At 48.0% G+C, this 16,636-nt stretch overlaps 1 protein-coding gene across 1 annotated transcript in view; it reads right to left on the reverse strand.

Annotated features, from left to right (window-relative positions):
• LHFPL6 (LHFPL tetraspan subfamily member 6) overlaps positions 1–16,069 on the reverse strand; it is a 149,304-nt gene extending 133,235 nt beyond the window's left edge. The window contains exons 1-2 of the mRNA XM_059822033.1: positions 16,023–16,069; positions 13,065–13,624 (exon numbers count right to left, since the gene is read on the reverse strand). Of these exons, the coding sequence (XP_059678016.1) occupies positions 13,065–13,449 (385 nt within the window). The 5' untranslated portion in view covers positions 13,450–13,624; positions 16,023–16,069. The remainder of the gene's footprint in view (positions 1–13,064; positions 13,625–16,022) is intronic.
• Positions 16,070–16,636: the final 567 nt, after the last annotated feature.

Here is a 16,636-nt window from a genome sequence, read left to right on the forward strand (position 1 = left end):
AGGAGGTAGCAGTGATGTTAACGAGAGATGCCAGGTCCATGACAGGGTGCTCGCGCTCCCTCGCCCCACCTACCAGGGACTGAGTATCGGATACTAGAAGGAAAACAACCATGTTTGCTCTCTGCATTCCTGCACTCATACACACGCTTTCCTAACAAAACAGCTTCCTCATCTGTTTTTGAAAAGAAAACTCACATAGACTTGCTAAGCAGCCCAGGTTGCAGAAGGCTTGTCTCACAACCTTGGGTTGTCAATCCAGCAGTAGTCCACTAGCTCTGCTTTTAAAATAAAGCTGTGATTAGCCTGAAGGAAATAAAATTTGCCTCTTACAGCAAGCTCTTTAATTCCACTTTTGACAGGCTTCAATGATACCACCAGAGAAGGAAGGGAAGCAGCTCCTTTTTGTTATCATAGCATGCAAAAACACTTGCAAGCTGACCTGGCTTCCCATATATTAGTTTCCTACATAGATTTGCAGCTGTGTCTGAATTGTCTTCCCCCACCCGCTCTGCTAAATTATTATGGTAGAAGTGCTTCGCAAAAAAAGCACAATTGCTTGAAATTACACTAGAGTCAAATGTTGATAAAAAGGTGTCACAGAGGGAATGAAAACTAACTGCTGTGAAATTTAATGAAACCCACTGTGTGCCAAGGGCACAAGCAGCCAAATTGAATTTAAAAAGGTGCCAAGCAGAGAAGCTTGTAATCAGACTAGCCACTATGTTAGATGAGATAAGCAGAATGACTTTTCTCTATCACGAGATCAAAACAGACTGCAATTCTTATGCATGAGATGAAAAGTTACAGTATTTATCCTCCCAGCTTCCTGTGTTCTTAGCACCGGATCTCCAGCTTAGTGGCCTGAAATGGAATTTGCCATCTCCAGCGTAAGGCTTGTCCCAGCCCTTGCAGGTCACCGAGCTCTTTCCTGACACAGTTTTTATTGCAAATTGTTCTGGAAAAGAGGAACAAGAGTTGTGAATGGCTCAGCATAAACTATATTCAGCCGTGGTGTCCCCTTCTACAGCCTGGGGAATGTACTGAAGTCAATGGAGGAGAATAGGAAATAAGATAATGCTAACATAGGAGAAGAAGGAAGCAACGGACCCTGTTCAACAGGTAGCTCAGTGCTTACAAGGGGAATAGTTTCCAAAGCATCACTCCACTGTGGCCTGTTAAGAAATCATTTTACCCCTTAATTATTTTAACAGCCTTATTTTAAAACAGTCTTAAGAAAAGCCTGATCTCACAGACAGAACTGTGCTTACGTTCATTTATGGGAGTAGTCCCTCAAACTCTGGCAGCAGAAGGGGCAATAAAGCTGTGCAGCCCATCTTCTTTGTTGGAAGTAGCTCTGGCTATATTCATTATTTCAGTAGCTTGGGGAGTTATCAGTAGTTTGCGGGGCACATGGGAAGGGCACATTGGTATTTGCCTTGGCCCCGGGCCACACAGGGAGGCTTGGGGTCTGCATCTTTGCCTCACTGATGGGTTTCATTACCACAACCTGTTCAAACTTGCCGCCTGGACCCAATAGCTGGATTCTGCTCTTGCTGGTCTGCCTGAGTCCCTGGAATACTTTCCAGAAAGTTTCTAGTTAGAGAGATTACCAGTACTGAACAAAGCTCTCCAAAGCTGGCCATTGGGTGTGTCTTGGCTGTAAAGAGTTTTATCCCAGTATTGACTGCCATTTGTCATGTTCTTACTGCTGTAGCAGAAAAAGGACTTGAAAACTAACAGAATTCCTTGAAATCTAGAACACGCTACAGCACAGAACTCTTAAATTTTGTATTTTCCTGCATGTAACCCATACAACATCTGAAAGACCCTCTGCAAGTCAGCGGTAGCAGAGGATACGTATGTCTGCAGGTGTGGCAAATGGAGCTTTACAAGGGCATGAAGCTCCTCTCCCCTCACAGCCTCCTTCTGTCCCCCTCCACCTGCTTCCTTCCCATGCAGCACCCTGCTCTCCTTGGCCGGCTTTGCCTACCGTAACACCGGCCTCTGGCTGCTCCCACCTCTGCTCATACCTTTGAGGATGCAGTTGAAGCAAAAGAGCTTTTAGAGGGCTGCAGATTATCTGAAGAGGAAACTCTACGCATGGAAGTAATACATTTGTAATTTGTTACTAAGCCAACGTTTAGAGGTCTCCTTTTACATACTCCTCTACAAAGCACACAAGAAAGTAGTCAGCATCAGTTCTTATCATACTAAAAATACAGTAAACTCAAAGCACCCCCAATTTCCCAGTCTGACTTTCTTCCAGTTAGGACTTCTTTGGAGAAGCAACCGTCTCTGTCTCTCTTCCCCCAGCGATCTGAAGGATGGATTTCTAGAATTTCCTACATTATAACAACCATAACAGAAGCAACACCGTACAACTGAGGATGTTTGTACAAATTTGCTGGGCAGATGTACTAATCTCCAAATGACATTTAAAGCTCATGCTCATGCAGCAGCACCTGGGCCAACTCAAAGCAAAGTTTGAAATGGAGTACAAAGAAATTTCCTCTCACATTTATACTTACAAAGGTCCCACAACATCACACTACCCCAGTTTCTATAGATTCCCAAGACTAAGCACTTTTTAGTATGTCCTGGTAACCCTTCCCAGTAACTGACATTCCGCTGTATTGTGCCTGACCTGAATTGCTTGTGATGCTCTGAATATCAAGTTAATTCTGATTTAAAAAAAAAAAAAGTATTCATAAATAGGCTTTCAGTTAGCTGCAGACTCAGACAAAAGCCTGAACTTGTGAAGAAGTCAGGCTGCGCACTCCTCAGAAGCTGTAAGGGTATTTCTTACACTCCACTATGTTAGCGGGTTTCATATCCTTTCACAGGATGCTGTATTTCAGAAGCAGCTTTTGTTATTCCAGATTGATCATTCATGGCTTTATCTCACATCCTTTCTCCTCAATGCAAGGGACAAACTCCATATCCCTTTACATTTATTAGAAAACCATTCTTCTCAAGTCAACAATACCACTTTATATTACAAAGGCATCTTTACTGAGAGACAATGCAAGACAACTGAACTGTCAGATTGCAAAGGGAAGGGTCAAATCTTTACATTACTACAGAAATGATATGGTGTTTATCAGAACTCCGCATTTTCTGCTTCATTCTCTCTGGAGCATTTTGAATCATGTTACAAGATAAAAATAACAATGATTTGTAATAGGTAATTGTTTAGGCTTTCTTTCATTAACATTTTCTTTTTATTCCTTCAAACTACTGCCAAGCTTACTTAAAAGTCTGTTAGCCCAGTAAAGAATTTTACCTGCAAATCAATTAAAAACAGGCAGTTCTCATCAAAGACTGGGGTTTATCAGGCTTGTGCAGGAAAACCTGGACTCAGCTCATGGTACAGCAAACCCCTCAAGAAACAGTTTTGTTCTAAGGTGTTAGTCCTGCTGCAATTAATATTCCATACCCGAGGAATTAGGTAGGATCTGGCATCCCATGAGGGTCTCTGCACTGCTACACAGCAGCAACCGCCTCCAAATCCCACTAGCCTCAATGAGTAGCAACAGCACTGAGCTCCAGATCCTGCCCTCCTCTGGGTCCCATGGAGGAATATTGCTGTTGATTTCGGCAGGTCAGGCTCTAAGGAAAAGCCAGTCTGGAGGGACAAAAAGTCTGCATCTGTTCTCAGATGTACCTGTGACATCAAGGGACTGACAGTGGAACAAACAATGTAAATGAGATCTAATCAAGCCTAGTGAATCAGCCTTATCACCAGCATTGTCAGGGTGCATTGACCACGCCCGATTTTTCATGCCTGAGAAGATACAGGACAGTTACTAGAAGGCATCTGTCAAATGCAATATTGACCCTCTGACCTGTGATGTCTGATGGTGGCAAAGTCATCCCAAGACCAAGGACAGGGTGTCCTTCTTGGTCCTCTGTGACTTAAGACCATCTCCACATGGTCTGAATGGCACTTAGGACCTCGCACTTGGGCAACATAAGAAGCTTAACATCGCTGAAGTCAACAACGGTATTTCACAGAGCCAAAGGAAGTCCTTGAGCAGGGAGCCAGCCAATATGATGGCCACTGCAAGTCATGCGGCTGTGGGTGGAGTTTTCATTGTACAAATACACACCATATTTCCTAATTACACCATGTTCCTTCCTAACGGCTCACTGCATGGAAACAATACCTTGGTAGGCCTCAAATCCTGTGCCTGACTTCATTGAAATGATGAAGGAGATTGAAAACTGTCTTATTGTACTTTATAAAGCCAAAGTTAAAGAGCTTAGAAGGTAAAAATGTGTATTGGAGAAGTAAAAGGATATCAGCAAGGAAAGGAAAATTCAGGTTGAGTATCGTGAAAAAAATCCAAGTGGAATGCCTAGTAAGCCGAGTTTCCTGAGAGAAGTGAGGAAAAAAAACACATAGACATTTAACACTAGACTGGACAAAATCCTGGAAAAAATATGCCATTGGGAACAATCCTGTCCTGTCTGTAGAGCATATGACCTCATCTACACTGGAAAATATTGAAACATTTGATGCCTAAATTAAGTTGCCAGTGATATTCAAATAGCTCATGTTGCTCTGGAAGCCAGAAAAGCCAGATCTTTCAATGAAGAAACAAAATAGCTAACTCCAGCCCAGATTCTGCTCTAATCAATGCAGATGCAGAGGATCTGAAGTGAAGTAACTCTGAATTTACTTTGACTCTACATCAGCAAAATAGATTATTTGTTCCCCTGCCTCACATTTTCTGAAGTTTCATTAGGTTATGCAAGCAAAGCCTTTTGCCATGAAAAGTATCACAGAAGTGCTGAACATCATTGTTCCTTTCTAATAAAAGACAGGAAAAAACCCAAGAAGCCTGAACTTCATTCTACAGATAAATAAAACAGCACTCCGGGACTTCTTTAGATCAAAAATTCTGTTCTTAATGCAAAATTCTGCTTAAACCCAACACAGCTGCAGCAATATTCAAAACATCACTTTTATATTCAACATCAATAGGAAAACAAAGAGAAGTAAAGAGATTCTTCCCAATACTTTAGCAGCATCTTTTATTTTTTCCAATATATCAGCATTTCCATTTTAAATGTGCTTCCAAGGCACCTAAAATCTAACTTGCAGAATCTTCTCCAGGCTGAAACTATGAATGGGTATTTTCCCCCTGTATTTAGCTAAAGTTTATATTAAGAGTAAATATAATTGAAAAAAACCAAAATTGAGCACATGTTTCAAAGCACAGTTCCTTATAAATAAGCTAGTTCACTCTGGTAGCTCTTCAAGAAGAAAGTCAGCCTCGGAACCACACCCAATTTAGGCTAATGTCACAATCAAATAATCTTATCTCTAGGATAGAAATATTGATGTCATTTGTACTAAGTGTCACTGACTTCAAAGGGCACACAAAAATTTGCAGCCCGTAAGGGCCCTGCTGCTTTGTTAGTAAGATTTTGAAACACCAGAAGAGTCAAGGTATCTCAAGGGGTTGCAGTCAGAAAGAAAAAAACAAAGATAGCTAAGTATGAAGGCTACTCTCTGCATCATTTGTCTTCTTCAAGTTCCATCTCCACAACTCCAAGAGCATTACCACGCTCTGCTTGCTCAGTGCTGCTCGTGACCTTGCTGGCAGGGATGGCCTCCTCAGAGCTACTGATTCCGCACTTCATGACCAGTAACATTTATTACTGATTCTTCCTTGCTAACCTGCTTCGTTAAAATGGGTGGTGTTAGCTTACATAGCAAATTCTTGCTAACTCAGGTCTCCTCCAGCGGGACTCCTTAGGGAACAATCACACAAAAACCCGTGCAGTTAGATCTTTCCGGGCAGCTGCCTTTAGCAGGGCTGCAGAGGGGACTTCTGCAAGCAAGGTGAAGGCAGTCATGGGAAATGGGATCCTCCCTTAAAAGCAAACAGAACATAAGCCTGTACATGTTTCTTACCTATTATTTCAGATAAGTACCTACTAACTTTGATTCCCCTCCAGTCAGATTTAGTGGCCCATGCAGAGAGGAAATATTCAAGCAATACAGGATACATCTGATTAAGAGAGTAGAAATCTAAGTAATGTCATTTATAAACTGAGAGCGATAAGAGAACATATATTGCATCAGTTCGGCTTCAGTCCTGAATTTGTCTTACATTTTCACTCCTGTCTGAATACAGCAGAGAGAAAGCTGGCTAATCTTCAATAAAACATATGCTACAAAATCTGTTAAAGATAACAACACTGTCTAAATTCCCTTGTTCTGAACATCGTCCCAAACAATAACACTTCCCTGCCTTACTCATCTGGACTCCAAACCTAAATCCAAGAATTTGACTCTGTGCTATACCACAGTATGTGAAGGCACCTTGTAGTGCTGGGAAGCAGATACTGAACATCGGCGCTAGCAGTCACAGGATGCAGTTTAGCAAGTCAAAGTCAAGCCAAAAAGGGATGAAGCTGCAAAACTATACACTGCTCTTAATCTTGTGGTGGATACCTATAAAAAACTGAAGGGATAACTGGTGTGAAACATCATAGCAGTTGTGAAGCTGCTTCTATACAGGTTGATCTGGTAAAGAAAACACAACATAATACAGCTTAAATGATTAGGCAAGCTAACATTTGGATCTTAAAAAAAAATATAATGATCCTCAGGAAAATGTAATTTTGTGATGATATATTCTTAGTGCTACATTTTTAAAATTTGCATTAATGATCTGGAAGAAAAGCAGTCAGGATAAGTCATCACTGGAAAAACTTACGAAGATCCTGCTTTACTCAAAGTTAATTAAATTCAGACTAGAAGTTTTTTTCTCAGAGATATACTCCTGTTCAAACCGAAGTTATATGAAGGCTGTCCTATGACCCGTGCTACAGCAGACCTCAGACTAAATAGTCACAGTGTTCTTTGCTGACCTTATTATTGCTCAGTCTATGAGCCTATGACACGACATGTAATCACTCACTAGCAACATTTAACAATGCCATGTTCCTTGTTCGCTCTTCCTCTGTTACCTCCTGGTGATGCATCTGTTCCTTTCATATGCCCCCCTTGCAGTGCCTTTATATGCGCATGTATACACTGGATTAATACCTAGCCTGCAGATTATCTTTGTCTAGATTGAGGATTGCCCTGTCACATGTCTACATGAGCACGGCAAAGTCACTGAAGCTTTGCATCTGACAAGAGGAAAGAGAGGAAGATGTGGCAAAACAGCCCTGAGCAGCTAACTTGGGGGTGAAAAAGGAGTGGTTGGTTGGACAGAAGCAGATACCCCTCCCTAGCCTCTCCCCAGAAGTTACCCTTTTGAAAAATAGTTTAGGCTAAAGAGGGTGAAAGAACTAGAAGGGTATTTTTGCATGTTTTTATGCCTGGGTTTTTTTCAGGTACAAATTTCAGGAGGAGTTGGGAAGAATGACGTGTATAGATGGGGGAAATGGACAACATAGGCTTGGGAGAGCTGCAGAAGAGCCTGAGGTAAACATTTCCTTCCTGCAAGCCTCTTGACCATCTCAGATCTTCCCTGTCCTCAGCAAGGCTCTTCTCAGTTACATTTTCTCCTTATAGGCAGAAAATTACCCTGACCTCAGACTTCCAGGCAGAAAGCAGGGAGTCTCACTTCAGTTGTCAGACAAAATAACAGTTACTGGTCACTGCCTGCAGTTTTTTTTCCTCCAGCTCCACACAAACCTTTCCCAGGAGTTTCTAATCCCTGTAGTTAACTGGAACTACCCTCACCAAAGCCTCTAATGACTTTTTCTTAGCCAGTCTCAGAACCAAGACTGCCTTCGTTCTCCTTGACCCAGGGGTGGTCTTTGACTGCCAGCCACATTTCTTGAAACATGACTTAGGTTCAGTGACTACATCTCTACTAAGAGATTCCTCTTCTTTAACTGTTTCCCCAAGCATTTCCTTTGAGGGACAGCTTCTTTACGTGGTCCCACAGTGCTATGACTTAGTGCTCTTCCATTCTCTGCCCCCTACATTTTAGACCTCGATGGTCTCACATGCAAAGTCAGATTCAGCCATTAATATGCTAACAATTTGCATATCTTCTTCGGATCTATCTCTTTAAAACCTCCAGCCCAAAATCTCAAAGGCTTTCTATAAGACTTCCTCACAGACAACACAGAGCCATTACCCCACACTCAAATGCTCTCCTCATCTCGACGTAGCACTCTTCATTCTTCTGCCTTCTGCACCCAGCAAACACTTGTCCTGAGCAGCCTATAGGTGATGGAAACTATAATGGCCACTATTGGCATGAGACACATGGCAAAGGATTTTGCAGGAATTTTGTGTGGTGTTGAGAGCTTTTTCCAGAAGGCCACTTTTTTTTTCCTGAGACAAAATCAGAAGTTGTTAGGATCTGTGTCCCCTTTTTCTCAAACAATTAAATATACCTTTCATCACTCCTCCCTCCAATTCAAGAGCTCTCCAGATTTTCTAACCAGCAATTCAAGGACCATAGTTTCAGGGGTTTCAGCACTCCGATGAGATGCAAGGGAAACCAGATAGAGAAATGAGGAGAGGAAGAGAAGGTGCTGCTGAAAACTTTCCTCATTTACTGAAGGGAGCAGCAAAACTTATGCTTTACTTGAATAAAACCAATGAGTGATCAGTACTAAAGATAACAGTACAAACCACATGGCTACCCCATAATCATGGAGATGGATGACTTCCCACATGCCACTCCAAATCAGGGCCAAAGTGTCAGGTTCAGAGAGGTGTCTAAGTCGGCAGGTTGTTTCATACTCTGTTCCCTTGGACTCGTACCCCTCTGAGCTTGGCTTAGCTGTCCTACACAGCCAAAGGGAGTTCTGAGCTAGTGCAGATTTCATCTATAATTCCTGTGCGCTGACCATTTTAATGAAAAGCTTCACTTTGCCAGCATACTGCTCTTTAAATTGACCATCTTTGCAATACTTGTGTCTTTTGATCCACTGCCTCTCATAAAACTGGCTAACCTTTAAGTTCATTATGTTCTTAAAATTATTGCTATGTTCTTAAAATCATTGCTCTGCATTCAGAGAGTGAAACTATTCACCAAATTAGTATGTCATATCTGAGCTACCTACCTGCAAATTTCTAGTCTCCCCATTTAACTGGAATTGACTTGCCACGGAACAATGAAAAGAAGGTTGATAATTACAGACTCCAATTTGCCATAGATTTGTTAAACTTCACTTCCTGCTGTCAGGTCCTCAATAGTTATGGTCAAAGATAATCCCTGCAATCTGTTCTAGCAGCATTATATATGCCTTGGTCTTCCAAACGTTCAAAGGAAACCAGCTGGAAACACTGCACTTACTGTTATCAGTGAAGACTGTATCCATCTACATAACTGTGCCCTCAAGAGGTTACAGACAGCATAACTTTCACCTCAGTTGTCAGTTCTTCGAAGCAATCCAACAGAAATGTTCGTGAAGCATGTTCTGACACACCGCAGCAGCAGCAGCTTGCCAGCCACGGACTGCAGACCACTGACAGCCACTGCAGAAATGGCTGGCCTTGGGGTGATGGCTACTTCTTGTCGCCCACTACCAAATTGCCTTAGAAAAAGCTAAAAATAGTATTGTTTTTCATGCAAGCAATTGCTGTAATGGCTACAGAGCTGCCACGTGATCATGCATGGGAAAGGAAGCGGTTCCCATAATTGCAAATGGGAGGAAAAGTCTATGATGCAATCTTCCTCCTAGGAACAGAAACTCACAGTGTATCATCCCAGAGTCATCTTAAAATACATGTGTGCTCTGTAGCCAGGATTATCTGAAATAGCAAATACAGACTAAGTAAGTAAGATCAACCCATATCTAAAGACCCTTCTGACTCTGCATGGATCTGCAGTTTCTTGCAGGTTCAGCCATACAATTTTTATAAGAAGAGCAGATTTATGGTATAAGCACTCATGAATAATTCACTCCCCTGAGTTGCCACATACAACTTGGGGAAATCCCAACTGTAAAACCTTGGCACCGTTTAGCTAGTGCAAGCTGCACTACTTTTATACAGGTGTTATTCCACTGACCTACTTGGAGTTACTCCTCCTTTGCACTACTAGAAGAAGAGGATCAGGCTGTTTGCTTACCACCTCTGGTAAGCAAACCTCTCTGCCACCTCTTCACAGCAGTAAAAATGCTTCCAGTGTTGGAGCATATTAGTTTTAGCAACCTTAGTGCTTTGGCTCACCACAGCTTCAGGGGCTTGTACATCTCACCCACTCTTGGGCCTCCCATCATACTCTCTTGTCAGTTGGCTTAGTTCCTTATCAAGTCCATGTTCTTAAACCATGTTTAATGAAAATTACTTGGATCCTAGACTAATGGAACACCACTAAAGCCATAAACTAGCTACACTGAGCATGTCTTTATGCTGGTTTCTAACTTCCAGAGAAATACAGTTTATTCCAACACTCATCCTCCGCTACTGGAGCTGGAGTCACAGCAGGGTGTTGGTGCAGGTGACTCAGAGGAAAAGAAACAGAAAGTGAAACCGCCTAGCCATCTCCTTGCCCTAACACAAAGGGTGAATTAATAGCATCACTCAATGGGCTGTTTATTTCCCCAGGCTTTTTCGTCATATAAAGATAGGAGGGGGTTCTTTTCCCCAGTCAAGAAAAATACGTGCGAGGGGTTTATTCGGTTAGATATCCAAGTGGAGGCCAATTAAAATGACAGTGACCGTACTGCCACTGAGCCATATTCAAATCATACATCGTGGTATATAACTAAACCTACAGCTGTAGCACAGGGAACAAAGAGCTGGCATTCCTGGTTAGTAAATAAAGTGAACAGCTCATGGCTATCTTGACATAAAACAACCTAATAATTATAGTGCATAAGTAAGTTAGACATCTGAATAAATGTAGTCATGTCATTTAAACAATGAAGCTATAACGATTTATAGCAGCTAAGGATCTGACTAAGGATATAACGATCTGATCTTTACCCCAATATGTCCCTTCAGTTCATCCAAATTATTGGCTTTCACCACTTGGCTTCTCCCTCATGTCCCCACAGTTACTTTTTAAGCAGGTTAAGAAATTATGGGTTCTCACTTTGTTCATTTCTTACACGCATCCAGCAGTGCTGAGTGAAATGAGAGACAACCGTAAAAGCCAGTAGAGGGGAAAATTAGACATGCTGCATAACTAATTTCTGAACTGTAAGCAAAGTTATTGGCCGTTTTCATTTCATATCACAAGTTCACGTTGCTTTGAATTGTCACCTACTGAGGACAAGCACTACCTGCTCACACCCTTCCAGGTGGGATGGGGTGCTGCCTGCTCAGCTGGGACAAGCTCCAGGGGTGGCCACGGTGTGGTCTGAAGGGACCTCTCACCTGCTTGCACAGGAGCCACTATCCCACCTCGGCCAAGGGTGCACACCTTCAGCCCACACCAGCATGCCAGGGCTGTGGGGTTCCTCCCGCGTCCCCCAGCTGACTGCCCACCGCAGGAGCTGCCGTCTTTGCTGGGGTGGCTGTAGGCAGACATGCGCACGGCCAGCTCCGCTCCGCGGGCAGGCAGGGGAGCACCGCTGCGAGAAAGGGGCCAAACACAAATTAAAACCAGACAAGCCAAGCCAGCAGTTGGAAAGAGGGGGGTGGTTAAAGCACAAGCCTGTGATGGCTTTAAGTGAAAATAGCCAGACCGAGCAGGCTTGGACAGTGTGACCGAACCGAAAATCCCCTCCACCCCCTGGCTGCCCAGCTGGAATTGTATAACAGAGCTGGCTTCAAGAAGCCACAGCTCCCAGCAGAGTTAACTCTCCAGCAGCTGCTGCACTTCCAAATTGTCAGACAGATTAAACACAGGAATTCCTGTGGGTCACAAAGCTGAGGGGTTGGTTTGCTGTAAAGTGCAGAAATTACTTAAAAAGTTGGAGGCAGGACTCCCCGTGGCCAGGAGGGAGCTTCGCCGGCATTGCCTGGCTGGAGGCATGGCACGGAGCCCTTTCCTTGCCTCATCTGTCCACCCTGAGCTGGACGGTAGCAGGGTTTTTTTCTTGTGCTTCCTTAGGGCTGCAGACTCGGGATGTATCCAGACTGCCTTTGCGGGGCAAGTTTCTGTTTGGAGGGGAGAGAGGTGGGGGTCCTGCTGCAGCCTGCTCTTCCACAGCATGAGCCAGGGCGCCTGGCTGGGACCGGACGCTGCAGGGCACCCGAAACACTGGCATCTGCGCTGCCCCAGCACCAAAAGCTCGGGGAAACACGTCCCCTTACAGGGGCGAGCGCGCTCGGGTGGTGGAGCGCTTGCACCAGGCGAAAGTGAGTGCCACTGAGCCGCGTGTCACCGATGACAAGAGAGTGATGATTTACTGGGAAAACTGCCCTATAAAAAAACATGCTTGAGGATCCTGTTTACTGTCTCCTACCCTTCAAATACTCCACAGTTACAAATACTCCGTACAATTACAAGCTAAAAAAAGGAGGGGAGGTAATTTTCCCACACACCGTCTAGCCCATAGGCTGAACAAATCCGTGGCCCCCTCAGCAGGCAGCGTGGGTCAGACAGCCCGGCGGGGCTCCTCCGGGGAGATGGTGGGCCACCTCCACCAGGGATAAACAATCCCCACTTCAAACCCGGGCCACGGACTTGTTGCCAGATCCACACAGCTGCAGAGAGCAGAGGTGGAGGGAGCTGTGCCGGTGATGGGGGCAGGAAGGAGAAAGAAGAGAGGTTGTTCCCACATAACACAGCCTCTCCTCTGCAAAACCATGATGCTCCATGGGGCTCCGCAGCCCCCAGGCTTCTCCAGGTACCTCCATCCCGGCTGAGCTCCACTGGAAACTACAGCCCACAAAAACATTGCGAAGACACTGGCCCACAGAAGTCAACTTGCCACACAACTCTCAAAGGTTGCGCAACGACCAGGCAGGGACTAAGCACAAAAGAGTGATAACAGGCGGCTGCATCTTTGGGCCGCATTCAGGCGTCCAGACAACCAGCTCAACCGTCGAGGGAGCCAAGTGGTCTCCCTCGCTAGCAGAAAGTTTGACTCACCCCCTCCTCGTCCCAAAGCCCCAGGGGAGTCTCCACACGTGTAAACCTACAGCCTGGATGTCCCTGTCCCCTCCCCGCATGAACACTTACCCCCCAGGAACTGGATGCCTCCTGCCACCCTGCCCACGGTCCTGGAGATGAGCTCAGACACGCAGCAGCCCATGAGTGCGGTCAGGGCCACCAAGAGGAGCAGCCCGCAGCCCAGGCCCGTCACCACTGTGCAGATCCGCCACTCAGCACTCGGGATGGCCTGGAAGGAGGCGTAGCGGCCACACTGCTCCACCATCACGGTCGTCTGGCGGCTCTCATCCCGCACCGGGTAGGAACACCTCCGGAAAGTGCCGAAGGAAACCGACTTCTCCAGCTGAGACCCCAAGAGCCAGTAGGGCATGAAGAAGCCCACACAGGAGGCGGCAGCGCAGAGGAAGGAGAGGAAGGCCCAGACGATGCCGGCGCAGGTGAGGCTGGAGGCCATTTTTGTATCTGCTCCAAGACCCCTTGCAACGGGGAGACAGAAAAGCAGCTGTGTATTTTCGAGGAGGTTTATGGATAAACCGGAGTCTCTCAGCCTTGACAAATCCTCCTGCTGGGAGAAGCTCGGATCCTAACAGCCAGGGGGATGCTTCCTCCCATCATGAAGACAAAGGTCCCTAATTAAACAACAACACACAAAAAAAGGAGAAAAAGACAAGTTCAGTAATACTGATGTCAGAAAAAAAAAATGTTTATCTGCCAGAGTCCTTCCTACAGGACTTTTCATTAAGACATCTCACTTTTCTGTCCCAGCCTTGCAAGCAGCCGCTAGAATCGCTGTCAGCAATATTGGCTGCCGGGGACGGTGGGAGGCAGCCCGGCCAGCACAGGCTGCTGTGCGCATCCAGGAACGCTCTGCAGCCACCTTCAGGGGCTCCCCGTGTACTTGCCTACTCACTTTTCTCCACCGTACATCTTGATCTTTCCCGTACTGATAGAGAAAAAACAGGCGAGGTCTTATTTATCCTTAGCTAGTCAGGCCTTCCTCCTGCGACGCCTGGGGAATGTACTTCACATTATACATGGCCTCGCAGCTTCAGTGCAAAACTGCTCGTAGTGCCTAAGGCTTTTCAAGATCGGACCTCTGGGGCTTGAGGTAAACCTCATTAACACACCCCCAAGAGAAGTGTTACAAGGTGACATTTTTTCCAGCACTCTCTTAAGCTGTTGGCATCCCTGGGAAAAAGGAGTCCTTTATCGCCCGATGTCCAGAAGTGCAAGGAATCCCAGCTCCAGGTGGGCTCCTGGTAGGTGAAGACATGGCCATATCTTTTGGATTCACCCCCACACAACCTGAAGCAGCACATGATTAAAACACAGGAGTCTCTCTTAATATTCCTTCTTGCACTCAGCCCAGCTCCTTCTCTTCTTTGCTTCTTCCCAGCTCAAGCCCAGGACCTTTAACCCCTCTGCATCCTTCTTGGAAAACTCCCAGCCTCTAAGCTCAGTGCCAGCGCGACCAAGCGCTTTTGACTGTCGTACAAGCCTACACCAGAGGCTGGGAGTGTATTTCTTGTTAAATCCACGCTGGATCATTACTCCAACTGCATTTGTAAATTTATGATCATTTCTCACAGTTGCTGAAAAATTAATTCTGATAGCTATTTACAGGGGAGTTTCTTAAGCATGATTAGATGCCAATCAGTGAATTCAATTAATGTACAGGCAATGAAATTAATACTACTTCAGTACAAGGAGGGAACTGAGAGAAAGAGTCTGTAAGTGAAATTAAGCATGTGCACCACACAAAAGTTTTGTTTACTTCTAAAACACTAAGAGAAAGAAGTCTCTTCTGTAATGTTAAAAAAGGCCTATTCTGCTACTCGAGAAGTATACACCTATCTACTTATAGCCTATCCGCAGAAATGCCTTTCAACCTGCAAAATACCAAACTCCTGGGGATAAAAACTTGGGAGAGGGGCATAGAGTGTCTCCATCCCTCCAGAGGCATCTTCTGGAGAAGAATCTGCCTGTGTCTTGGCGTGGCACCAAACGTCTAAGGCAAAGTGGGTCACAGCACTCGGGGAAAATCATTCCCTGAATCGAGAGAGGAGATACGGCTGAAAATAGGGGACAACATGGAGGCTTCCAGGGGCAGGACCGTGCAAACCCGCCGGCTCCGACGGGGCAGCAGCTTTGCCTCCCCGGAGGCTGCCATCCCACAGCCGGGGCGCGCTCCGGGGAGGCGGACTCGCCCCTCCGGCCTCGAAACCCCGCTCCCCCGCCTCCGGGGGTAGGAGGGGGCGGTGGAGAGATCCGGCTTCCCCCGAGGGAAGGCGGCGGCCGGGAACCAAAACTCGCCGGGGTGATGCGAGGGGAAGGCTGCGGGGCGAGAGAGCGCCGCGCCCGCGGGGCCGGGAGGGTGTGAGGGGAACCGGGGAGGGGCGGTCTGGGGTGCCGGGGGTCCGGGAGGGGCAGGGGGTGAGGGAGGGGAAGGGGCTGGGAGGACAGGGGGTCCGGGAGAAGCAGGCTGGGAGGGGAAGGGGGTCCGGGGAGAGACAGGGGGATGCGGGCGGGGAAGGGCTGGAAAGACAGAGGGGCCGGGAGGGCAAGGGATCCAGGGGGCCAGGAGGACGGAGAGCCGAGAGGACAAGGGGGGCCGGGAAGGGAGAGCGGTCCGGGGTGGCAGGGAGATCCGGGAAGGACGGGGGCCCGAGAGGGGAAGGATGCGGGAAGGCGAGGGAGGGCAGGGGATCCGGGAGGGGAAGGGAGTCCGGAGGGTCCGGTGGAACGGGCAAGGGATGCGGCCGGGCAGGGTGGGTAGAGGTCCGGGAGGGGAAGGAGGTTCTGAGGGCTCGGGAATCCGGCGTCGTGCAGGGGATGCAGCGTCCAGGGAGTGCGGGACGGCAGGGGTCCAGGAGGGGAAGGGGGTGTAGAGGGTCCGGGAAGGGCAGGGGATGCAGCCGCGCAGGGAGTGCGGCAGGGCCGGGGTCCGGGAGGAGCAGAAGGGGCGAGGGGTCCGGGGGGGCCGGGATGGGGACGGGCAAGGTGCCGGGGAGGCGAAGGGCTACTTACTGACACGCCGGGCGCGGGGGCTGCCCGCCGCGGCTGCCGGGAGCACATGGGCGCGGAGCCGGGGCGCGGGGCCGGCGGGTGGCGGCCGCCCCAAGCGACTCTCCCCGCGGTCCCGGCGCGGAGGCGACGCGGGCGCTCCGAGGCGGGCGGGACCGGGACCGGGATCCTCCCCAGCCCGGCCCGTCCTTCCCTCCCTTCCTCCGCACGTTCCTCTCTCCCCCCGTTTGATTCCTCGGGAGGCAATGCACTCCGCCGCCTCTCCTCCCCCTTCCTCCGCCGCCGCCTCCCCGGGCGGGACCCGCCGCGGACGGCGCAGTTGCGGAGCCGCGGACGGGGCCGGGGGCGAGGGGCGGGCGGCGGTGGCGGGGCGGCGGGGGGGGGGGGTGGGGGGGTGGCCGGGAGAAGGGGGGCGTCTCCCCGAGCCCTCCCGGGGCGCGGCGGGGGTCCCGGCTCCGAGGGGTGGGAGCGGAGGGTGGGTCCCGGCTCCCCGAGCGCTCCCGGGGCTGCAGCGGTGCGTCCCGGCTCCCCGAGCCCGCCCGGGGATGGGGCGGTGCGTGTCGGTTCCCGGGGTCGGAGCGGTGTGTCCCGGCTCCCCGAGCCCGCCCGGGGATGGG

Source organism: Gavia stellata, chromosome 1, assembly GCF_030936135.1.
Source record: "Gavia stellata isolate bGavSte3 chromosome 1, bGavSte3.hap2, whole genome shotgun sequence".
NCBI lineage: Eukaryota > Metazoa > Chordata > Aves > Gaviiformes > Gaviidae > Gavia > Gavia stellata.